General features: G+C 48.8%; 9 protein-coding genes and 1 non-coding gene across 10 annotated transcripts; 5 read left to right on the top strand and 5 right to left on the bottom strand.

Annotated features, from left to right (window-relative positions):
- Positions 1-208: 208 nt before the first annotated feature.
- Positions 209-1,947, top strand: HD556DRAFT_1328319 (uncharacterized protein). The gene is made up of 5 exons (XM_041301609.1): positions 209-743; positions 790-813; positions 865-1,293; positions 1,376-1,503; positions 1,571-1,947. Exons 1-5 carry the CDS (start codon positions 445-447, stop codon positions 1,873-1,875), a joined length of 1,185 nt encoding a protein of 394 aa, XP_041166687.1. The 5' UTR covers positions 209-444; the 3' UTR covers positions 1,876-1,947.
- Positions 1,948-3,497: 1,550 nt separating this feature from the next.
- Positions 3,498-5,932, top strand: HD556DRAFT_1478617 (kinase-like domain-containing protein; the record flags this gene model as incomplete). The annotated part of the gene is made up of 9 exons (XM_041308566.1): positions 3,498-3,630; positions 3,666-3,785; positions 3,953-3,993; positions 4,050-4,119; positions 4,177-4,325; positions 4,439-4,553; positions 4,680-4,970; positions 5,070-5,242; positions 5,294-5,932. 9 exons carry the CDS (start codon positions 3,498-3,500, stop codon positions 5,930-5,932), a joined length of 1,731 nt encoding a protein of 576 aa, XP_041166686.1.
- Positions 5,933-6,797: 865 nt separating this feature from the next.
- Positions 6,798-7,386, bottom strand: HD556DRAFT_1429161 (uncharacterized protein; the record flags this gene model as incomplete). The annotated part of the gene is made up of 3 exons (XM_041304791.1): positions 6,798-6,889; positions 6,939-7,053; positions 7,078-7,386. The coding sequence occupies 3 exons, from the start codon at positions 7,384-7,386 to the stop codon at positions 6,798-6,800; spliced, it is 516 nt and encodes a 171-aa protein (XP_041166685.1).
- A 3,092-nt stretch (positions 7,387-10,478) lies between these two features.
- Positions 10,479-12,940, top strand: HD556DRAFT_501907 (cytochrome P450). Its single transcript, XM_041310796.1, has 10 exons — positions 10,479-10,740; positions 10,801-11,134; positions 11,196-11,273; positions 11,330-11,552; positions 11,603-11,626; positions 11,680-11,754; positions 11,815-11,974; positions 12,026-12,276; positions 12,333-12,422; positions 12,478-12,940. The coding sequence occupies exons 1-10, from the start codon at positions 10,660-10,662 to the stop codon at positions 12,878-12,880; spliced, it is 1,719 nt and encodes a 572-aa protein (XP_041166684.1). The 5' UTR covers positions 10,479-10,659; the 3' UTR covers positions 12,881-12,940.
- A 2,041-nt stretch (positions 12,941-14,981) lies between these two features.
- Positions 14,982-16,503, top strand: HD556DRAFT_1261938 (acetate and butyrate kinase; the record flags this gene model as incomplete). Its single annotated transcript, XM_041299065.1, has 5 exons — positions 14,982-15,361; positions 15,411-15,595; positions 15,646-15,686; positions 15,733-15,966; positions 16,020-16,503. The coding sequence occupies 5 exons, from the start codon at positions 14,982-14,984 to the stop codon at positions 16,473-16,475; spliced, it is 1,296 nt and encodes a 431-aa protein (XP_041166683.1). The 3' UTR covers positions 16,476-16,503.
- Positions 16,504-16,570: 67 nt separating this feature from the next.
- HD556DRAFT_1328255 (uncharacterized protein) lies at positions 16,571-19,755 on the bottom strand. Its single transcript, XM_041301608.1, has 6 exons — positions 19,388-19,755; positions 19,305-19,338; positions 19,056-19,249; positions 17,278-19,000; positions 16,976-17,151; positions 16,571-16,925 (listed from the first exon to the last, which is right to left on the bottom strand). The coding sequence occupies exons 1-5, from the start codon at positions 19,417-19,419 to the stop codon at positions 17,029-17,031; spliced, it is 2,106 nt and encodes a 701-aa protein (XP_041166682.1). The 5' UTR covers positions 19,420-19,755; the 3' UTR covers positions 16,571-16,925; positions 16,976-17,028.
- Positions 19,756-19,777: 22 nt separating this feature from the next.
- Positions 19,778-21,018, bottom strand: HD556DRAFT_1328247 (uncharacterized protein). Its single transcript, XM_041301607.1, has 2 exons — positions 20,663-21,018; positions 19,778-20,609 (listed from the first exon to the last, which is right to left on the bottom strand). Exons 1-2 carry the CDS (start codon positions 20,815-20,817, stop codon positions 19,985-19,987), a joined length of 780 nt encoding a protein of 259 aa, XP_041166681.1. The 5' UTR covers positions 20,818-21,018; the 3' UTR covers positions 19,778-19,984.
- Positions 21,019-21,950: 932 nt separating this feature from the next.
- HD556DRAFT_t17 lies at positions 21,951-22,036 on the bottom strand. Its single transcript has one exon. It is a non-coding gene; the product is annotated as a tRNA-Ala (tRNA).
- A 252-nt stretch (positions 22,037-22,288) lies between these two features.
- Positions 22,289-23,404, top strand: HD556DRAFT_1226337 (C5-sterol desaturase; the record flags this gene model as incomplete). The annotated part of the gene is made up of 5 exons (XM_041297075.1): positions 22,289-22,746; positions 22,797-22,897; positions 22,950-23,095; positions 23,147-23,251; positions 23,315-23,404. 5 exons carry the CDS (start codon positions 22,289-22,291, stop codon positions 23,402-23,404), a joined length of 900 nt encoding a protein of 299 aa, XP_041166680.1.
- A 292-nt stretch (positions 23,405-23,696) lies between these two features.
- Positions 23,697-24,122, bottom strand: HD556DRAFT_1218688 (uncharacterized protein; the record flags this gene model as incomplete). The annotated part of the gene is made up of 3 exons (XM_041296747.1): positions 23,697-23,878; positions 23,934-23,987; positions 24,041-24,122. Coding segments are annotated over 3 exons (318 nt in total), but the record flags the coding sequence as incomplete, so codon positions are not given.
- Between the last annotated feature and the right edge of the window lie 48 nt (positions 24,123-24,170).

Raw genomic sequence — 24,170 nt, 5'->3', positions numbered from 1 at the left:
GCTGTGTGTGTCGACGAACGGAGGTTGATGGACGAAGAGTAAACCGGCAGGAATGTTAGCGTCGATGTGGCATGTAGTATGTACAGTGTAAGTGTCACTCAGAAACGGCAACTCTCCCTCGGCCGCAATGTTGTGATTAAATAAAATTTTGATAGGAAACATATAAAAGAACGTAAATCTAGACTTGTAAGTTGTAACCAAATATTACTATTGGTTACCACTATTTCGTGCAACTCCCTACTAGATGATTCAAGTACTTATCCGGCCTCGCTAGAGTGCCGCATTAGGTCAGCAGTGGCGGCGGGCAGGGTTTCAGACTCTTAACACTTGATCGCTTCCCTTGCGGTCTTCCTAGTCCACATCCAAAGTATCAGTACTTCAGTGGCAAGGAGCTTGTCCAATAAACTTCAAGAACAAATTACGCCATCCTGGGCATCATCGGAAATGTCAACTTCCGAAGCTCACAGGACACTGAAGCGCCCCCGTCATGATGATAATGAATCTATGTCAGCGGGCAGAGCTTCTGGTGTTCACAATGGTGCAAAGGTGAAGCGCGAACAAAGTCTGACGCCCCCGCCTCCACAACGGAAGTTGGTCATGTTCGGGACAAAACGCTTTGCCCCCTTTCCCTTGGACTGTTTGCCTCCGTTCTCTGGGTACAAGCGGAATCGAAGGATATGGGCCAAGAAGTGTCAAAGTGAAAGTGAGGCTCTGAAGCTTCAAACGGAAAAGTTGCTCATCAGGTATGTCGACTTGCATTGGATGGACTTGTACTCTGATCCCTGGCAGAGACGATGGTGTGATAGTCGACTGGTAAGTTATACGTATGGTGTGAAGTAATTGGCATTGAATATACTGTGATAGGAAGAGTTCGATTCCAGTTTGGTCAGACACATTGCAACCAGCAGAGCTTGATCTTGCTGCTACGATCGCACTTGCACATCAGGCAAATGCTCAACAGCACAATTCTTCTCTTCACCACACACCAGAAGCCCCTTCTCAATCGGCCGTATCACTTCCGGTTACTGGTGTCGATGATGATGATGATGTTCTTATAGTATCCCCACCCACACAAAAACTCCCCATCCCACCTCGGCCACGGAGAAATGTAGCATCGCCATCTGTATCATCCTCTCCCGCGGGAGGCTCCAAATCTCAGGCACCCCATAAGCCCGATCCTCCATCTGCGGGTGTTCCCGCTCCATCCAGGCCTCTGAATGACTTTCCGACGATCATGATAGGACCCGATGAAGAGGAAAAAATGTCGAAAATGACGATGGAATATCTTGAAAGGTGTGTTTCCAACTTATGTTCCTGGGATTTGCAACCGGAATTAGCTTAATCTTATCGTTATTGCCGCTGGCCGATTTCAAAGATACTTCCAAACGTTCGATTCGGATCGTGCCAGTCTTGCTTCTGCATATTCTAGCAACGCGTGCTTCTCGTATCGAGAAGTCAAGTGCTTCTCTCCTGGGTTGCCCCACTTGCAACCCCCGTTACCTCGTAAGTTTTTCGTCCCGGATATCTATCGTACCTTTCAATCAAGCCCGCATGTTCATTGGTACCTAAGCATCTGACTCTATCAAGCATACCCGGCTCGACATTACCGCAACCCTCCTTTCCCTTCCTCCTTTACAGCTCTTGCCGTTGACTGGATTAGCAGCAGACATCGACTACGACATCATGTGGCTTGGTTCCCCCATTGGAATGTTCGCCATCTGTGGGGGTGTCCATCACGGGCATGCCTCAAAGCGACCGGTGACACATAGTTTTTTGTTGCGCCAGAAGGAAGCATATGAAGAAGATGCGAGGGCTGACGGCGTGTGGCCACTCGTTGCTGTGGCACATCAGATGATGGTATTTGATGGCCCGTAGATATAGCTCATCTTCTATCAGTGCTTGGTTGTGAACTCGCTCCTGATTATGGTTAGAGATATATGATTAAATGTAAGTATCCGAGTCTTCGATCAGACTATAACATAGTTTGATATGATCTTCGCCTCCATAGCGCCCTATCGAGAAAATCTGAAGCGGTAGTCCTCGGAGAATGACGCTAGCTTGGCATATGGATATATCCATTACTCGGCACCTCTGCACAGTTGACGATAGGGCTATTTGCATCCCATTTTCACAACCATGGAAAACATGGATGCGCGGTAGCACATAAGATATGTACTACATTCTCCTAAAATATGGCCAGCTCGGACTTCGCACTTCACACATGCCATAAGATATGTGACGTGTCCGCGAAAATGAATACCCTTGATTGCGCTTAAAAGGACAATTGTGTGCAAGTCTACGTGATTCTGGAAAATCGGCACGTAAGTCATCACGTTTGTTGTACCATATCAGGCTTTCAAGGATAAGATCTAGAAGTCACTAGATATGGTCCAGGCCTATACAGCAAAACGTCCATGTACCGACGGCAAGGCCCTGAGATATCTGCACTACCGACTTTGACATTCCCTCGGAGTTCGCCGTCATTGGCATGTACTAAAAAACCATTTCAAACGACAAGCCTGTCAGATAGAACGGGATAGTTGCCAGGAATGAACAGGTATCTTGATCGAGGGAAACCGGGAGGATAGACCGGGTAGATTAAAGAACGAGTATGTACAAGCCTGGATCCTGAATGCTTCGCGGGAGAATTTTCAAAAAGTGGACACGGCGCCGACACGTGGTTCGAAGAGGTGGAGCTCGATCTGCGAAGCTGACGGCACACTACGATACATGGAGCATCTGAAACGCTGATATGCACATGGTACATATATGTAGTTCGTCTAGAAGCTAACGGAATTCAGTGCTCACGAGGCTCTCCGCATTGCGGAAATGGCAAGCCAATGGTAGGCCGTGCAGGGTCCGCATACCCAAAGTGAAGGTAAACGGCAGGAGAAGTTTTACCGTGTTCCATGACCCACGGATTCTTGACATCGATGGTTGAAACACCATCGATATCGCTGTGCACAATGCACTGGATATTCATTGCAAGCATGGAAAATGCTGTCATGAACCGGCTGCCGAAATTAGCGCATAGCCCTTGCAACAATAATCACTGCGATGAGTGCGCATGCCAAGCACTGATAGAAAAAAAACAATATGCGAGATTGCACTAACCATCTGTATGATGAGTTTGATCTAGCGCTCGCTTATTATTAGTCAAGAACGCAATGACCAAGGAAGCTGCTTCTCGGCACACAGTGCAAAATTGAAAGAGTACTAGTAACTTGTAAGCTCAGGTTGAGCTTGGAGCTAGCGTCGTATAAGTAGTAAGGCAACGTGTTGACGATGATCTAAGAGTGCAAGCGGGTACCGAGGCGCACCGGCGCTGTAAGAGAGGAACGTGTCGGCCGAGTACAAATAAGGAAATTCAAAGTCCGCCTAGTTGGGTGCTTTCTCTCCATCCGCTCCTTGTCACAAGTACACCAGTCCCGTCCTCTACCTTCCCACAGCTGCGCTTCTGGACTGGTGGCCTTCAAAATTATTAACTTTTCATCCAGATGACGACCCCTCACGTTATAGCCTCGTCTTCGGGGCACCACTCTCAAAGTGCCACTTCTAATGGTATCGTCGGAAACCACTTTCGTGTCGGCAAGAAGATTGGCGAAGGTTCATTCGGTGTTGTATTCGAAGGTGAGTATCATACCTCCAAGTTCCTGCTTTTCCAGAACTTTTTGGGCTCGAGAGTTGCATGGACGGTACCAACAGAGTCATTCGACCTTCTAAGCGCCCGTCTTACGACCACCCAATGTCATGCAGAAGGGTGCATTTCGGTCCATGGGTCGCCGGTGGGCGATCATCATGTCATGGCTACTTAGTAGTAGCAATGGGACTAGATCAACTGAGCTCCGCGTATCCCGTCAGAACGGAAATTATTTACCTGCGGCTTTGAGCCAATTTTTGTTACCGGTGTTCTTTGCTATTTGTTCCTTTGACTCACCACAACTCTTCACAGGCACAAAGCTTCTTACAAGCCAACCTGTCGCCATCAAATTTGTACGTTTGCCATGAGGTTCCTTCTAATCGTGACTCGATTTTGACGTATTACTCAGGAACCTCGAAAGTCCGATGCTCCTCAGTTACGGGATGAATTTCGATCATACAGAACACTGAATGGTACAGGTATGTGTTAGTGTCAGTAATTTCTCTCACCCGATGGTAATATGTCATTATTATTAGTGGGTGTTCCGCAAGTACACCACTTTGGGCAGGAGGGACTCCACAATGTCCTAGTAATTGACCTTCTGGGCCCTAACTTGGAGGACCTCTTCGACATGTGTGGCCGGAAGTTCACCATTAAGACTGTATGCATGTCTGCGAAACAGATGGTAAGTTTGGACCCATACAACGAGCAGGAATTGTTATGTTGTTTGGTTATTTTCTCTCTCAATTCATTCCGTCGTTCCGTTGCAGTTGTTCATGTCTTCTTTTTTATATATAGATATCTCGCATTCAGTCCGTCCATGACAAGTCGCTCATTTACCGTGATATCAAACCTGACAATTTTCTCGTCGGGGTCCCTGGAACAAAAACCTCCAACACCATCCACATTATTGGTATGTCTTTTGCAAGTTGTCTATGTTCCTCTTTTACGTCCTCCGATCGCACCGATGTATCCCTGAATTTGCGCAGATCTCATCTATTGATTGTCTCTCAACAAACATACTGACTATCCCTTGCAGATTTCGGCATGGCGAAGCACTACCGAGATCCCAAGACAAAAGTTCACATTCCTTATCGTGAGCGCAAGTCTCTCTCAGGCACTGCCCGGTACATGTCGATCAACACGCATCTTGGCCGTGAGCAATCGCGCCGAGATGACTTAGAATCGCTAGGTCATGTATTCATGTATTTCTTGCGCGGCGGCCTTCCCTGGCAAGGCCTTAGGGCCGCAACCAATAAGCAGAAGTATGAGAAGATCGGTGAAAAGAAGCAGACTACACCGATTGCGGAGTTGTGCGAGGGTTTCCCCGGTAAGTTCTCTTTTAGTTCATTCAGTGGCGTCTATTTTCTTCGCTTGTGGATGTGCTGGAGTGACAACATGATTTACTGATCGGTCTCTACTGATTCAGAGGAGTTCGCGATCTACATGAACTACGTCCGCAAACTCGGGTTTGAGGAAACTCCCGACTACGATTTTCTCCGAGAACTCTTTACCAAAGTGTTGAAGAATATTGGCGAGCAGGATGACGGCATCTTTGACTGGATGTTGATCAATAACGGCAAAGGTTGGGAGGCCAGTAATGTATGCAATGTATTCTCATCATGGAAGCATATCGTAACTGAATGTTTACAGACACCCGCGTCATTACTAGCACAGGCTCACGCCACTGTTAACGTACCTCATACTCCTCGTCACCGTGAGACCAGTCGCCGCCCGCGGGCACAGCTTACAGATGGTTCAGCGCCTTCTACTCCTCTCGTCCTCGCGCCTACTCCCGCTCACATCAAGAACAGCACTAGACGTCCAGGCACACGAGAAGGACACGGTAGTCGAGACCCTGGCACTCGTGCTGATATCAGTGTACAGCCCATTGCTCCCGTTAGTAGGCGCGCGAGCCAGACACCCCGAGAGAGTTCAGCACTCGCACCTCACCCTTACGCCACAGCGCCCACATCCTCGGGATACCGGGCCAGTAACGGTTACGGCAGGCATTCCCCAGTTACACATGCTGCGAATATGACCAATGGCAATAATCCCGTTGGGCGCAACGATGCTTCAGATTCGTTCCTCTACGGCGCGCAGGTCCACGCTGCCAAAAACCCGACCAACTCGCGAGAGGACACAACCGCAGGGACGCTGACCCGTGATGCTGGACAGATGCGTGGAATGACTGCGTTTGAGACTCAAAGGCATGGTGTTGATGATGTGGATGATGACAGACATGCTAAGCGGAAGGGCTTCTTCTCCGGCCTGTTTTGCTGCCGGGCATAATCAACACCACTGGATGGTGTAGCGCTGGTCGCTATCCGTGGTACTTCGGCTTCATTGGTAAGTTATTCGGGCAGTCTCGGCTGATATCCGGCTAATTCGCCGCTTATAGGTATTAGAAACTCTGACGACAACGCGCACGATCTATCAATCATGGCTATCGTACATACTTATCTATCTTGCTAGCTTCTCCTCGGGATTCCGTATTGCTTTCCTTTCTCCGCAGGTCGACCATGTCACACCGTCATCATACCCCTCACGATCGTTTCGAACCATTCCGTCACAGTCTTCATCAAGTTTCCACCTGATCCTGTGGCTGGTCTTGGGTGGCGCTCAATATTCTCTTGTTTATTGCTTCCATGTGTATTATCTACAGACCCTTTAGGATATTCATTAGCCCCACTACTTAGCCATGGGGCGACTTTCTGTTACCAGGCCAAGTCGAGGGCAATAATAAATATTGACTGCTTTCGATTTGCGCGGATCAAGTTTAATATGTGTTTCATATCGTCGAGGACAATTACGTCTGGACTGGGCCTATCGATCCGGGCTATGATCAAGTAGCCCTTCTCAAGGTTCTAGCTAGGAATGCTTTTTGATATGATATCACGTTCGACATCTGACTCAAATATGACAGCAGACTTTGATTATCTTCAAGGTAGCTATTCATATTCCGCAGCCCGATGTCAGCGCAAGAGAAATAAATAATATACGACTAAAGACAGCAAAGCAGCAGAATCATAGCACTATTGTACAGGATCAAACTTATTACAATCAACGCGGTTGGATACGTGTCAGTCGACCGCGGTCACCGCCTGACTGACATAATGGCGACATTCCTCCGCACACCTCCACAAGACCCCACAATCTATTTCCGCTCTTTCCATGCACCCTCTACGCCTAGTTTGGACCAACGCAGGACTACATCCGAATCAAGGAATGGGTTTCTGTCGCGAAGTTCTGCGGCGCCCTCGTATCATCCATCAAGCTTGGCCTTCCCCTCTGCGACCCATCCCATTGGGTGCTTCTCCATATGTACTTTCATCAACGCTGTTTTTACTTCTTGGAATAGCACGAGTTGTAAAAGAGTGGGGAATGCTGGCGCTGCCTGCACTATATTTCCCCTCAGGGTTGGGGGCGTCTGTCACGGTGGGTCTGAAGTTGACGTAAGGCGTTGTAGTGGGATATGCGCCCGATGGCACCGCATAAGGGGTATCGGCAGGATCAGGCTCTGATACCACATAAGTGCGCGTGCCAGCTGATGATATTTGGGGTTCAGGAGAGTGGTCATGTTGTTTTTCGTACTGTGACGCCGACACTGGCGATGCGTTCGAAGCCGGAGAGTTGAGCACCACAAAGGGCGAGTGAAATGAACGCTCTAGTGCAATAATACGGGTGTTAGACGACTGTGTCAATGAGCGTGCATGCTTCGAAAAGACGCGGAGAATGTTGGACATGGGGATGATCAGTTGGTGGTCGTGAAGACGTGGCCTCAGTAACGTACGATAAACGAGCTTCCGAGTCGGGGACTCGTGACGTAAAAGCCGCAGTTCAATTGGACATTTGCTTCCGCGACATCATGATGCCATCAGCTTGGTGTTTCGCAGGTCGCTTGCATGAACGGAAGACATCCGCTAGCGCTGACAGTGACGCAAAAGGTATGACTGCTTGCAGCTGTCCAGTCGTGGTGAATTGACTGACTGAACCTTTAGCCATCGTCAATCTTCCCTTCAAGATCTCGTCTGTTCCTCACTTCCAGGGTGCGGCCCGCGGCGGTCTCCGCACCATCAACGCAGGTTGGCGTGGAACAGAGTTGGCGCAGCATCGTGTAAAGTCGTATACTTAATTAATAGAAACAACATAGAACTGATGCTGTCAATAGCGCTAACTCGGACTCAGCCACGCGGTGGGCGAACGCCCTGAACTGGCTTCTGGATCGGCCACTAAAATAGTGGGCAACACATCCGAAGACATCGCTCATTTTCCCTGGGTATTTGGCGGTCAGATCGAGCGGCTTAATTCTGCACTATTCCCAGGTCAAGACAGGTGGTTACGCCTTTGAACGGACTTGTTTTCTTGCTTGAGAAACGCATCATGATGTCGGGGAAGCAGAGATCTTTTTCCATTCAGGTCATGCCCGATTTGAACCTGACTAGCTCACCATACCCTGACCTTTCCCTAACGGGCAACGATCCTCGCTTCTTTATATCCGCTGGGGTTCATGTCCCCTTGGTCAGACCATATCAGCAACATGTAACTCGTTTCACAATGTCGCCCTGTGATTCCTCATAAGATTCGTTGAACCATGCTCAACACGCATGAAGCGAATCCGGTCACACAGCTCGCAGCCTCCATCAAAGACGTATATTTAGGGTTTGACATACAGTGCGTCCACTTACAAATGTTTGATCGTTGAATGCTTACTAGATCATATCAACATCCAGTGCAACTTTTCTAGGGTACTCCGCGGCCCCGAACGTTCAGACTCACTTCCTCATCGCGACATGAAACTTTTTTCCGGCGTCACATTGGGTTCGCCCCATTGTGTTGTTGCGACCGCATTTACCCCCTTGAAAATGGAAATGCGGCTAGTCTCCATAATGCCTGACACTCTCCTCTAAAGGATACATTCAATTGTCATGATGGAGCCTCAGTTACGAGAATTGTCCGCGTATCATGACTGCTCCTCGGAGAGCTTTGTGGTACATTCATCCCGACGCCGTTGGAAATTACTTGGTCACCTTTTTCTAAAAACAATACTGCGCCTCAAAACCTCTAGGCTCTTCTCTGCGCTCTGTGCGGCGTTATTCCTCTGTCAATCTAACCAAGAGATAAGCCCACAATCCATTCAGGGTGCACCACAGGATCAGCACCACATGGATGTTGAAGTGACGACCTCGCAACAATCTAGGAGATGAGATAAAATTTGAACCCTATTCCAATGGAATGATGTGATATTGGAGCGATCATTCTTCATGGCCTTTCATTAACCGTTCATCGCCGCTAGTTTGCGCTTCGTGTAATTCATTTTTCTGACCTATCACTTACCAGATGGACCTCGACCAGCAATCACGATTACGCTGATGCTATAATGTGCCTGTCGCCGCATTTCGCATGGTGATCTGTCAGGGTGCTCGAGGAAGTCATCTTCCCATCGATTTTGGTTAGTAGGAGTTTCTTCTGTATGGAAGGGCTTACCAAGTTCCATCGAGCGTTTGTTCTTAATCTTGGTCGTCGTGTTCGTGCATTTCTGGCGCGGTTATGGGATTCTATTTTGTAATAGTGGCACTGCGGAGCTTGTGTTGATCCAGGGGAATCAGGGCACAGAACCGTGGCCAGTCAATTTGGGCTATCTGGGGTGGCGCGTGTTTTTTTTTTCATGTCAGGCTTCCCATTCTGACTGCGTCTCGTTAATAAGCCGAAATGGTATCGGTATCTGATCAAATCCATACATGGTCAGACAGGGTTATTCAAAGCCCCCCCAGCATCCAGTATGTCTGTGGCTTCCGAATATCGAGGCATATCGTAGTAGGTCGGAACCGAGGCAAATGTGTCCATTCCAACCCACGCAACTGCAGTTCTACCACTAGCCTCTTATGTTGCATAAGCGCTCACGATTTCGTGCTGTTCGGTTGGTAAAGCAGTCTTCGGCAATGAAAATGCTTGCATGCAAAGTATATCTCAGATTGTTATCCGCAATACTGGCACTATTACACGTCATGATCTGGATGTCACCCCCAATCCAACTGTTCTATTCAGAAGGAATGACGTCACTGTTTGCCAGTGACTGCGATGATTAATAGCAGAAGACAGTCACCTAGTCAGTTGATTTCTTGGATCTTGGACTGGTTGGTCGCTCGGCGGCCTATTCCTCGATGGGCTCTTGAGATCTCGACCGTATCTAGGTCCGGACCCTGGCTGCCCAAGTTAGATTATATTATTTCGGGTTGGACTTGAAATAACAACGCCCATTAGTTCAAAGTTCAAACGACCCACACATCCGTCTCTTTCATCCCCGCCTCTTGTAAGATAAACTCATCATTTGTACATAAAATTGCCGAGTTGCGGCATATTCCGTACCAGACCTAAAAAGGTATTACTAAGTAGAAATGTGTTATTTGTGAATGAGCCACCACAGGTAGGAGACTGCGACCCTGGTTTCCGCTTGTTGAGCAGCAGAGATGATCATTTCAGACCAGAAAGAGTACACAAGTCATGCCGATCCCCCGGAAGTGACAACCTAGCAGGAAAGTGGCACAGGCACGCGAGGACCTGGAAACCCTGCACATTAACTTAAGTCCACGGACATCACTCAGGTGAGTGCACATCCTTCTCGGCACTTGTCGCTTTCCGTCACCGCGGCTTTGCTTGCCTAATATTGTTGGACTAACCGAGTTTTGCCCCGTACGTTCCATTTGCACTTGTCGTACAGGCTAGCTTACTCCATATTCATTTGATTGTTCCGTTCCTCTAAGTAACCAACTCCCACCCGCTCCTTGTGGGGCCAAATCTATCCCATATCGACTTTCCGGGTGATTGTTATCTATTTCCATCCGACTTGCCGCCATCTCTGTTTAGATGTTGGTCTCTGCGAGTCAAAATCTTCATCTAGCCCTTGGCCAATATGTGCTACTAGATTATGTCGAATTCTTCTTTTTGATTCCGATGTCCGAAATTTCGCCAGCCTCTTAAATACAAGGTTTCGTATCGGCTTGCAATATGTGTCCCCAATGCCCACATACTCCATCGATGAAAACATGTCTCCGCTGTCCCTGCAAGGTGGCTTTCTTGTAGTGGTGGCCGCCGGCCTTGTGAGTGGCCAATATATGCCGTGTATTATCATATCGCGTTCTGACCCTGATTGTTGGTAGCTTTGTCATTTTATATTCAAACGTCACGAGCCCACTAGTCCGCTCTCCCACCTAGGCTTGCTCATTGTAGTTCCGGCCATCCTTTCGACCTTGTTTTTGCCAAACTCATCAACATTTACGCGCGCATTCGGTTTTGTTTACCTTTTGTATTACTCTACTGTTCTCGTCTCTGTGGTCGTATACCGTCTATCCCCCTGGCATCCGCTTGCGAGATACCCTGGTCCTATCCCTTGCCGCATCTCCAAGTTCTGGATGGTATGGGTCTCTCGTGATGGAAAACAACACATTTACTACTCAAAACTACACCAAACGTATGGCGACGTCGTCAGAATCGGTAGATAACCTCTTGACTCAATGCTTATTATTGGATCTGACCACCATTTCTCTTGATCTAGGGCCTAATGAGCTATCAATAAGAGATGTCAATGCTGTTGTCCCGTTGATGGGTAGCAATGGGTTCCCAAAAGGACCTCGTCAGTGATTTAATGTGCTCTGATATGTGGCGCCCGGCCCTAATTTAGATTCACAGACTGGGACGGACGCATGGCTGAGCAATCAGCCACTAGAACAGTTATCGCGGTGAGGGATCCCGTGGAGCATGCGCGGCGGAGAAAACCCTGGCACAGGGCTTTCAGTGTTTCTGCACTGAAAGGTTACGACGAGATCCTTGGGAAGCGAGTTCAACAATTCGTGACAGTTCTCGAGCAACAAACACAACCCTTCAACCTCGCTGAGCTCATAAGTTATTTCACGTGCGCCTCCTCACTTCTCTACCTTTTCGTGCCTGACTTAGACGAGACAGGTTTGACTTCATGAGTGACATGGCGTGAGTGCACATGTTATTTGAATATTTCTCATCCAGCTTAACGATTTCCCAAGATTTGGCGGAGGTTCCGAGATGTTGCGTGACGGTGATAAGGACAACACTTGGCATCTGCTCGAAAATGGTCTTCCGTGAGTATAGCAAAGGACAATAATACCATAAAGAAAGACTAAAATAATGTTATATTCTAGAACTGCCCTAGTTCTGTCCCACGTGCCTTGGCTCGGAAAGTACTACGCCAACTTGCCAGGAGTCGGGGAGGGCCTCAAGAAATTCCGAACGTTCTGTCAAGCGCGCGCTATGCTCAGGAGGTCCGCAGGTTCTCTGTCTAAAGACCTCTTTCACTATCTGGTAATTGTTTCAATCATTTTTGTTGTTTTTAGTTTTGTTGACAGTCCTTAGATTGACGAGGCGGGTCTTGAGCGTCATACGTCGCCTCCAACCTTTGCGGAAGTGGCATCTGATGGAGTCCTTGCTATAGTAGCCGGGTCTGATACCACAGCAACCACCTTAAGCTCTCTGTTCCTGTCACTTCTGAGAAATCCTCAAACGTACTACCGGCTCCAAGCCGAAGTCGACAAGTTTTTCCCTCCTGGCGAAGATCTGCTTTCTACAGTTCATCACCCTCATATGAGTTACCTCAATGCCGTAATGCACGTACTCGAATCTTTTTTTTACCGATACACTGACATCTGACACTGGTTTTCAGTAACGAAACTCTACGGCTCTTCCCACCAGTTCTCAGTGGAAGTCAGCGTGGCGTTCCGAGAGGCGGTGACGACAAGTTTGTTGGCCCTTAGTAAGTTCATTATTTATATACCAACTCTAGCGAATCTAACTTACGCTTGCCATAGCTTCTTACCCGAAGGCACTAATGCATTCGTTCATACTTATTCCCTTCATCGCGATCCTCGTAACTTCTCCCCGTCCCCTGACACATTCTGGCCGGAGCGCTGGCTCAAACCGGAAGAGCGCGCGGTGCTCTCATCATTTGATGCCAAGGGCCTTGATAAATTCCCAATTGTCCATGATACCAAGGCTTTCGTTCCGTTCTCATTCGGTCCCATGCATTGCGTTGGCAAGCAGCTGGCATATCAAGAATTACGTATGGCGGTTTGTGCGATGATGCACCGACTAAACTTCAGCTTTGCTCCTGGATACAACCCAGAGTCCTGGGAACGCGACTTGAAGGATTATTTTGTTGCCATGAAGGGGGGCCTGCAGGTTGTCTTATCTCCACGGAATCTAACTGCTTGAACGGCCTGAGAGTTGCACAGACGCGATGGTTATCTTACAGCGCTTAGTTATTGATCATTCATGCATCCATCTAATCTCGTTATCACGGATGTATCTATGCAGTGACCAGTTCTCTTGTACTCACTGTGATTGTATTAAATTTGTCTGGGAGCCGATCGAAGTCATCTTCAATTTGTATCGGGAATCTGAAGGATGTTCAGGGCATCATCTGGCGTCATGGATCAGACTCGTCAGGTCCACCGGTCGCATTTCAATGTCCCAATATAAAAATCATAGCACCGGATGAGGAAGCACCGAGACAGAATATTATTTCTATCTCCGCATCTCAGAAATTCGGAATCCCTCACAAATCAGTAGATCATCCATCAAAATAAAAATAATTGGAAACACACGGGAGCTTCGAGATATCCACCAATAGCCAATGAAACATTATTATCAAGCCCCGACGCGAGCAGAAAGAGTTATATGTGCTTCATTCTATCACGAGTTGATGACTTCACAAATAAAGGCTATCGGGTGATGGAGCTAATCCTGTGTTATCGCTTGGCAAGAGATATCGATCAGTCCCGCGCGCTGCTGTTACTTTTGAAGACATTTGGACCCGTAGGCACTTGGTCAGGAGAACGAGATCTCAGAAGCAAATCTGGTTTCACGGCACCGGGAGAAGTGTATAAGAACGTTGTTCCTCGGAGAAGCAACGGGAGGGAAATCAGGTGCATGCAAAGACTGCAAAAGGATATAGATTTCTCAGTAAACTGCGAGTCAAAGGCCCTGACTTGTTTGAACACCGGCCGAATGCTCGGAGCATCCTCGTGCATCCCTTTGAGGGATAATGATGCTTGAGCGGCCAGAAGTCGACAGAAGTTGCCAATAGTCACTGCGGAGCCTCGGACAAACGTTGGACACCGAATTTCAACCTGAACGTAAGAACGTGATTCGGAGTATGTAAAGCAGACAAATACTTGGTTTACTATTCAATTGAGCCTCGAAGAGCTGTGGTCGGCTCAGCGGCCGACCGGTAACACTTGTAAGCATTCATGACGCTCTTGTGGATCGTGACTCCACCCAAAACGGACCTTCGAAAAGCTGTATAATTCCTCAATCATCGCTGGGTGAGTTCTAGTACTGCTATTGTAGGATGACGGTGAAACGCACTATGCAAAACTCGGCCCGTTCAGAATGGACTCTCGCAAAAACCCCATTGGCAGCAGGTGATATTCCAATGAGACCTTAGAGCCACGATGCCGCATGCCCGGAGTCCTCTAGAACCGCACGCGTAAGTTCCGGTATGAAAATTCGTTGTGTCGTCAGAGTTATTCGCAATTTGGCAAAAAGAGCGCAACTCAGTTCCATTGACATAGTCGACGGTAGTAGAGGGGGAAGAATCCATCTGAAGAAGTTACTTTCTTAAGAGTAGTTCTCCAGTATCTGTCCGAATAACGTCGCAAGTTGCAGACGCGGGATCCTCGGGCGATGCGCAGGTGCACCCAAAAATTAAATAAATAAAATGAAATCGATTCTGAGAGTGAGGGAAGAGGAATCACGGAGAGCAAAGTAAAAACGGTTGATTAGTAGAAGCTACGACTTGAAAACATGTGCATTGAAGGAGTGAAATAGGACTATTCCAATGAATCATCTACATGGTTAATCGCAACATCACAATGTCACGACGATACAATTGAAGAATGCCGAAAGCTGGAGACAAAGTCAGCGACGGGCCGAACCGTGCTGTCCGGCGTCAGCATTGGCGATGGCAACAGGAGGTGGTGCTTTGGATGCAGATGGCAGTGCTTGGGTTTCGCGGATGGATGTTCTTGAGGAACGTGCTAGCTTGGGCACGCTGGGATGAAGAGTACTAGATGCCACGCTGGCTGCGGAGGGAATGCATAAATTGATTTGCTCGACCAAAAGATTGGCGCGCTGATGGTACTGCAATTGAGTTGAAACAAAACATACACAGCGTCTTGGTGGTTGACCAGCTGATCAGTGTGGTACTACTACCGAAGAAATGCGGTCACGTGCATGTAGGTCAGCATTCTAATTTCTGAACGTCAGTACTTACTGGCCTACAGAACGAGAGTTACTTACAATCAGTACTATCATGTCGCTTGTGCTGGCTGTGAATGCTGGCTCGTCATCGCTCAAAATTTCCCTCTTCCGCCGTTCTGCTGATAATGCTGCAAATCCGGCATTACTCCTATCCTCGTCCACATCATCCATTTTTACCCCTCCAGCCAGGTTCAAGTTGAGTTTTGTCGCACTTCAACACAGGTCGTTGAGCGAAGAAGTCGACTCAATCTATGATCATGAGTCGGCGTTTAAGCACTTCTTGCATCGCCTCAAGGAAGAGGCGAGCATCGACACAACTGACATTAAGCACATTGCACATCGTGTGGTGCATGGTGGCGACTACATAAGCCCTGTCGTGATATTTGAGGAATCCTATCACCATATCAAGAAACTGTCCGACCTTGCTCCTTTGTACGTTCTCTCCCGACTTGTATTCAGTGCTGCATTACGAAGCCTGTAGACACAATGGATCCGCTCTTTCCGTCATCAGCTCAGCCATCAAGGCCCTTCCGCATGCGAAATCCATCGCATTTTTTGACAGTGCATTTCACAAAGATCTTCCGACTCATGTAGCTACCTATGCGATCAATCAGCAAGTGGCGCACGAGAAGGGATTAAAGAAGTACGGTTTCCATGGTCTAAGCTGTATGCACTATGTGTCCTCGCCAAGATGTCGCTGACGCTGTATCTCCTAGACGCGTTCATCTTGCGGGCAGTGGCTGCGCATCTTAACAAGGTATCTGGTATTCTGTTGTTTGATTGTGGCCTTCTGACCTCCTCAGGCTCCGGATACTCTAAACATAATCGCCCTTCATATCGGTTCGGGGGCTTCCATGTGTGCCATCCGCAATGGCCAGTCCATTGATACAAGTATGGGGTTGACCCCACTGAGTGGACTACCTGGAGCTACGCGCGCTGGTGACATAGACGCGAGCCTAATCTTCCACTACACCAGTCGGTCTCCAGCGCATATGAGCCACGATCCTAGCATTTCAAAGGAAGTCAAAGTGACAGAAGTTCGAATTTTTTTTGTCTGCGAAATGGAAGCTCAAGCGCTCATTCTTGGCAGGCTGAGGACATCCTCAACTTCAAATCAGGTTGGAAGGCACTCACCGGTACAGCCGACTTCAAAGAGATCACGGAGAAGGCAGATACGAGTGTACTTTCTGATCCCATATCTCGCACCGCAGACCCGAATACGCTTGCATTTCGCATCATGTTAGATCGCATACTCCATTTTGCCGGGGCATATCACCTAGCTCTCCACGGAAACGTCGATGCTCTGGTTTTTGCGGGGGGCGTGGGAGAACGAAGCGCCGAACTGAGACGTGCTGTCGGAGAAGCTGTCGCGTGCCTCGGGTTCGCGGTGATCGACGAGACAAAGAACATCCAAGTGAATGACGATGAAGGTATCATCGTGGATATCGGGAAGGGTGATGGGAGGAAGAGGATGCTAGTTTGTCACACTGACGAGCAACTTGAGATGGCAATTGAGTGTTCTCTAGCAAATGAATTTTGGGTTTAGCAAGGAGTGACGGTGTTTTGCAAGTTGTTGGCCGTATTGTAATAATAAACTTGTACAAATAAAGACGTGACAGTGGAACTGACACTTGGGCTGAACGTTCTCCCAATGCTAACACGATCATGGGTCTTCGTACAATTTCCTGCACTGACTATCGGCGGATCGAGCTTGTCGAAGCCTTAACTCTTGGCAGTGAAAGCTTCACGCGCCAACTGACTGGCCATCCGCGGACTACGAGGCGGCGTCGAGAACCGATGTCAATGTATTCTCCCCCAATAGAAGGAAAACAATCGTTTACCCGTCGGGTTCCGTTTCCCCAGGTCCTGGCAATCATGAACAACTCAAGCACGACGGCAACACATGATACATACAGTGCAGTGTGCACTTGTCACATCTACAGATAATTCATTCCGGGACTACAAGGTGAATAGATACTGCGACCAGGACCCAGGTAAGGAAATAAACTAGTATTCTTTCGTGCATGATGTATCAGTTCAATAGGTTAAGGACCAGCGCTGGTCAATGATTGCAGAACGCAGGGCTACATAATCGTGGTTCACTTCTTCATCTTCGTCGTTCCCCACCACGTCATGGCCGCCTTCCATACCACAAATGGCAGATTCGGCAACAGAACACCTGGCAAGGGCAAGCCACGTTCGAGCGAACTTTGCTCCTCAATGTCAGTCAATCTGCGTTCGTAGTCTAGCTTCGCTTCCCGAGCCCGCTCGCGCGCCTTCGCCAGTTCTTCCTCGAGCTGCTGACTCTTCTTTTCTGTTACTTCTTTTTGACGCGCTTGTTCTGCTAGACTCGCGCTCTGCTCTTCCGATTGAGCAACCAACTGTCTCAGCCGAGCAAGTTCTTCCTCCGTTTGCCTTCGGTGCTCCTCTTCTCGTTTCTTCTGTTCTTCAAGAAGTCTGGCGCGCTCCAATTCTTGCACCTCCTTGGCAGCAGCGGCTTCGCGTTCTGCCTTTGCATGCGCCTCCTCCAGTTCTTTGCGTGCTCGTGCGACTTCTTGCTCCGCTGTCTTCCGTTGTTCCTCCTCGCGATGCTTGGCCAATTCTTGTAGCTCCACCAGACGCGACTGGGTTTCTTCCTCAACTTTCTTGGCGGCGGCGGCCTCCTCCTGCTTGCGCGTCTCTTCGGCTTTTGCAGCCTCTTCCATCTCTCGCCGAGTACGCAGGAGCTCGTCTTCGAGCTCTTTCCTGTGAGCTTCTTCCTCGCGAAGTTTGGCTTCATGCTTCTCTCCAAGCAGTTGTACGCGTACATCTTCTTCAGCCTGCCTGGCCAATGCGGCTTCGCGCTCTCGGGTGACGTGCGCCTCTTCCATCTCCCGTTGCAGTTGAGCAAGCTCTTCTTCGCGTTGTCGTGCTAGCTCTTGATGTTCAAGGAGACGTATTCGGGCACTTTCGACCGCCTGCTTCGCTGCGATACTCTCGGCCTCTTTTTCTGCGTGGGACGCCTTGACTTCCTCCAATTCTTTCTCTCTCTGCGCAAATTCTTCTTGCAAACGTATTCGTTCCGCTTCCTCCAGAGCACGTTCCCTTTCCGCGGCTTCTATGGCGGACTTCTGTCGTTGCTGCTCAGCCTCTAGTGCTGCCAGCCTATCCCGCTCTCGTTTGACTTCTTCGGCGTGAGCAATATCGGCAATCTCTTTTGCAATGCGTGTCTTCTCCATGTCGTCCAGAAGACTTTGGAGGTGCTTCTGGTGATTTTCTTCCGCCAGCATTCTTGCATTGCGTTCTTCTTCCAACTCGCGAGCGCGCCGTCTGTCCTCTGCCTGCTTGGCAGCAAGAATCTCGTTCTTCCTTTGAACATGCAGAGCTTCCTGTTGCTCTTTCTCAGTCAGGACTTTGGCGACCTCGCCCTGAAGGCTCTCCACCGTCTGGAGTTGCTTCTGCTGCTCGGCTTCCATCCGCAGGATCAGAGCCTCAAGGCGTGCGCGCTCGGCTGTGAATTCGGCTGCCATGCGCTGAGAGTTTTGCTCGATGCGCAAGCATTCCTGCTGCTTCTTCTCGAGCTCTTCCTGAAGCTCGGCCCTCGTCTCCTCGTCTTTAGCGCGCATGGCGACCTCCATCTCCGCTTTGAGACTACGGATCTCTTCTTTATGGTGATCCGCTTGTTCGTCGAGGGCGCGCCTGATCTCAGCGCCCGCAGCGGTCTTCTCAATGGGCTTGTGCTCGTTTACGATTTCCTGCTGAATTCGGAGTGTAGCGGCTTGGCTGTTGATGAGATAACGAAGGGTGGTATGTGCGGACTCGAGGGTGCCATCGTGACGGAGCATCCGAGCGCCCTTCTCAAGCACGGGCTTGAAGAACTTGTCCTTACTCGCAAGCTCGGCCTCTCTAGCCTCGCCGATCTCACGTTTCACCTCTGACCACATGTTGGTGATAATGATAACGTTTTTGAGCGAGCTCTCTCCGCAAAGCTCGCGGAAGATCTTGAAGTTGCGCTTGGACGTGCCACCCATCCTGAAGTCAGAGATGCGGTGCATGTAGATGACGCCAGCTAGCCTGGTACCATGCTCGTAGCTGGAGAAATGCAGACGCTTAGCCTGAGGAAATCTATCGCATTGGAATCACGTACGTCTTGGAGAGATATGCGGCGATCATGGTCAAAATGTCCGTATCACTTCGGGTGGTATCATCAAAGCCGGGCGTATCGATTAAGGTCACGACACGCCCGCTAACGACAAATGGCCGTGAAGTTCGTACTTCACTAGTGCAACTTTCGAGGCCGCGACCAACGGGAAGACTTGACCCGCTAGCCTTATTGATAAACTGTGTCCAGCGAGAGTAAGCAACACATGGTTCGGAACAAAGAAGCTTTACATACTGTGGATTTACCACTACCGGTAGCGCCCATGACGCTAGAAGGGGCGTTAATCTATCAACCTGAAGACACTGAAAGGTACGTACGCAATCCGGATTTCTCTGCTTGAATTCGCCATTGTTGTAGCTCAGTAATAATAATCGGTTGTCAATCTATGCAAGAGGAGGTACAGTTGTATACTGAGACAGGCAATACGTTGTGCAGGCACTTTGGTTCATGAGTGAGGGACGCGGGTGTTTAAATACGCCTGCGGGCTTATCGATCGAGCACACCCACTTCTTGCGGTGGCATGGTCTTCACGAGGCGCAGCCCCTAACGTGCCTAGCGAAATATTGAGCCCCACCTCGTTGTTTGGAGCCCTATTTAGACGTGATCACCACTAGGAATGAATCTCGGTGTGTTAGTCTGACCTGGAAGCAGCCTCGCTTCGTCCTCGCTGAGCGCAATGCTAGTCCATTCTTGAGTACCGTCTCCGTGATATCGGGTAACTACCCTTTAACATTGTTTTTGAAGCAGTACCACAGCTTCAAGAATCTGATGCTGATCAGGGTTTTGTCGGTTACACACCAATGCATATGGGTATCTTTCTAATACAACTATAGTCCATACTACGCTACGGGCAGGGGGTCAGGATTATCCGTATTGTCAGCCAAACGATCTTCGGAACAATTGAATTGGACCAGTCATCCAGCACGCGCGTGGAGTTGCTCTTCTATTCTCCGAAGTTCTGCTTGATATTCGGATGCTAACGTCGCAGCCTCGTTTTGCACACGTAAAAGCTCCGCTTCCATTTTCTCCGACTCCTCCTGAAGTTCCATTCGCGTCTCCTCATCTTGCGCCTGAGCAGCTTCCTCTAATTCTCCTCGCAACTTCTCCAGTTCTTGACGGTTCTTCTCCGACTGTTCCATGAGTTCGCGGTTCAGCTGCGCATAAGCACCCGTCTGAGTGATGTCATTCACTGCTGCGAGTTCGCTTTGGATGCGTAAGGCTACGGGATCCGTGCCAGTCAGCTTCTGAATGATCTTGTGCGCACTTTCTTGATCATTCATGTGGCGTAGGAGAAGAGCGCCGTTGTCGAGGATTGGCTTAAAGAATATGTCCTTTTCGCGCAGTTCTTGTTCCCGCGCCACGGCGTCAGCTTCGTTTACGCTGCCCCACATGTTCGTAACCATGAGAACGTTCTTGTAAGCCTCTTTACCGCACAACTCTTGAAACATGGTAAAGTCACGTCTTGATGTACCTCCGACTCTGATGTCGGAGATTCGGTGCATGTAGATGACACCGGACAGAAGTTTTTCTTGCTTGTGCCTGGAGGTCTCTGTCAGTGCGCTAGGTTACCCAGGATAATATTGGATACGAACATAGTCTGCAGATAAGCAGCTATCATCTTCAGCACGTCCGTGTCGCTCTTCGTCGTATCATCAAAGCCAGGCGTATCGATGAGAACGACTCGCTTTCCGTCCAGCATGAACGATTGGGACGTCTGTACTTCGTTTGTACAGCTCTCGAGCCCCATACCAACTCGCAAATCCGAGCCAGATGCGACGTTGATGAACTATTCAAATATTTATGAGCGTTGAGGACTGGAGCACAGGGAATATCAGACCGTTGTCTTGCCACTGCCTGTGGCGCCCATTACACTGTGGAGTTGGGCGGGTTAATCACCGCCCGACATCAAGATGATGGTTACGCACGCTATGTAGATAGTCTTGGGCTCCTCCGGCTCTGGGCGCAGTGGTTTTGGCTCTGGGGTTTGTTCAAGTTTTGGCGGCTTGGCTTCAACCTGGCCTGCCTCTGGATCCACGACCTTCTTGCCTCTGGAAGGAATAAAGCAACTGACACATCCACCCATGCTGATGTCGAGGTTAGTCCTGTCTATGTTTCGTGTGCTACAGTGGTTTTGTAGATCGTAAACACAATATTATCGTGAACGAATGAAGCCTGCAGTTCAACACGTGTCTAACGCATTGTTTAGCCGCACTGAGGACGCCTTGCACATCGGCCGCAGCCAAGAATCATTACTTCATGCCATGATTGGTATTGTGATAGTGTGATGAGGTGCAATTGGGTGGGGCCATGCATCAGGGCGATGAAGACATGCATATGACCCAGATACCGATACATGACCCAGACGATACTCGGCTGATATACGCATAGTCAACGCCATCCTGATACGAATGGAACTTGAACACACGAGGATCGTGCGTTTAGGGTGGACAACAAAAACACTAAGGCGCTGCCAATGAGGGAATTAATGCAACGTTCCATGGCGCCTCGCGAGAAGGACGTCACGGTGATACATGCGGAAGTTCACTGACCCTTGGTGGTTCCTCGTGGCTGTGGCCGCACCAACTCCAGTGTTAGATCGCCGCGTGTGTTTGTAATAACTCTGTATTCGGTGATACAGCTAGCGTCGGCGGACCGCGTGTAGATTTGCGGGCTCCCGTGATTTTTTGCGGGGATCTCGAAATCGGTGTGAGCCAGTTGTCACTGAACGTGCCATGATTAGCGTGAAGACCACCCACGCTAGCGAATCTCACAGTTGTGACGAGCTGACGCCATCCTGTCCCGAAGTCATGCCGTTTGGACTCGGATGGATGGATCTCGGAGAAATGGTCAGACAAGCGTCTGAATGCGCAGGAAAAAAGTTGGACGTTCAGGGGATTGAACCCTGGACCTTATACAAATTGGATGCTTAGTGCAAAGCATACGCGCTACCACTGCGCTAAACGCCCTTGTTTTATCGTATGATTTCTTCAATCATGTTTATATCAACAATTTTAGACTTCAGTTGCCGCTGAGTTTCATTTGAAGCTGAAATTAAAATTGGCCATGTTAGGATGCTTTGTCATGCCGTCGGTCAGAAAAGTGGTTCGATGAGCATGTCATATATAAAAGAGTTGACCGAAACGTTGTCAATTTGTTCTCGGTACCTGCTGGTTAGGTCAAGTGACTTTCAAGCGTTAGTCTTTTGATTTATAGGCGCCATGGATCTTGTTCTCCACCTCGCAGATGACTATCTCCTCGACAAAGTATGGGCGCGGCTGCTACCTGTCAACGGTCACCTAGTTCAATCGTCATATACCTCCCTTTCCACCTCTGCAAACTTCACGTCAATCATGTATCTTCAACAGTCTGCCTGGGCTCGTGATTACATCCCTAGACAAATTATTTCTCTAAGTGTAATCACCCTCTTGGGCATTCACTTCCTCTATTTCCTGTTCGCGTGGCTCTCATACAAATTCATTTTCAATCATGAGATGATGCGCCATCCACGCTTCCTAGAGAACCAGGTCAAACAAGAGATACAATGCAGTCTACGAGCCTTTCCCACAATGACCCTTCTCACTCTGCCTTGGTTCCAAGCAGAAGTAATGGGTTACTCAAAACTTTACGATAATGTAGAAGATTACGGTTGGGCTTACTTTGCCCTATCGGTACCATTGTCAGTGCTTTCTCTTCCAACCGTAACATATACTCAACATTTATCATTAGCTTCTTGCTTTTCACCGACTACGGAATTTACTGGGTCCACCGACTATTGCATCACCCGAATATATACAAAACATTCCATAAGCCTCACCACAAGTGGATAAGTATGTTGCTTTGCTCTGCATCCCGTCGTCGTGCGCTCAAATATTTTGGTAGTTCCGACCCCCTTTGCGTCTCATGCCTTCCACCCCGTAGACGGCTACCTCCAATCTGTCCCATATCACCTCTTCATATTTATATTCCCTCTTCACCGATGGTTATACCTCGGTCTCTTCGTTTTCGTCAATTTCTGGAGTATTCTCGTGCGTGCTTTGCATTACTCACATGGACCGCTCTGAGGTCAACGACACCAGATTCATGATTCCGATATGGTCACGGGACATGCCCTCGAAAAGGTGATAAATGGACCCGCTCATCACACACTCCACCATCTTTACTTTACGGTCAACTATGGTCAGGTACGCAATATCGTTTATACTTTTCTCGTGGTATCCCCTAATACCTCTTGTCCCCACGCTCAGTACTTTACGTGGGCAGATCGTGTCGGTGGTTCGTACCGCCAGCCCGAGTCGTCCCTTGATCCCATGCTGGAAATCAAGAAACAGTCATAAAAACGATGATGACGATGATCGCGGTGAACCTATTTATCATCCAATTATAGACTGTCGCGCACCCTTGCCCAGTGACTATTACTACTCGCTGAAGTTAATACGTTTCTACATACTGCTTGCTTGCGTTTCATTGAAACCACTCAGACTAGCAATGAACTAGTATCGGTGTCTTCGTTTAGAAGAGAAACATAACTGCCACTCTATTAATGCAACATCGAGACATCGACATGTGGATGTAGATAGCGTACTACTCAAAAGCAACTCAAAGACTGTCCCGACGCCTCAATCTCACCTACTTCTTTGGCCGCCTCTTGACCTCATCGTCCTTGCAAGCATGTAACATGAGTTTGTTGGGATGTCCTGGCGTCATCCCGCTGTGGCCTTTAGACCAGTCATACGAGACAGCGTATGCAAAGATCGTGCCGTTTCGATTGAATGTAGTAGCACTGATCGGCCCAGGGGCTGCTTCGAAAGCTAAAAAAGTATGATCAGTACAATCGTAAACAGCCGGTAATTAGAGTGGGTATACTTTTTAGTCGTGTGCGGGCGTCTTTGTCCCAGAAGTGGATAGTTCCATCAGAGCCTGGGTCGTCCAAATCAGACGAGTCACATGGAACTAGAAGCCTCAAGGCTTACCGCAGGTAGAGAAGGTTCCGTGCACAGGATGGAAGGATATGTCCTTGACGGCGTACACGAGGGACTGGTCCTTGGCGTTCGGTGTCTGGTCTTTTCGATGGCACTTGAATGAAGGTATGAGCGGAACTAT

The sequence above is a fragment of the Suillus plorans genome (genome assembly GCF_016647745.1).
Source record: "Suillus plorans strain S12 chromosome Unknown HD556scaffold_3, whole genome shotgun sequence".
NCBI lineage: Eukaryota > Fungi > Basidiomycota > Agaricomycetes > Boletales > Suillaceae > Suillus > Suillus plorans.
This window is presented reverse-complemented; position numbering and strand designations above follow the sequence as displayed.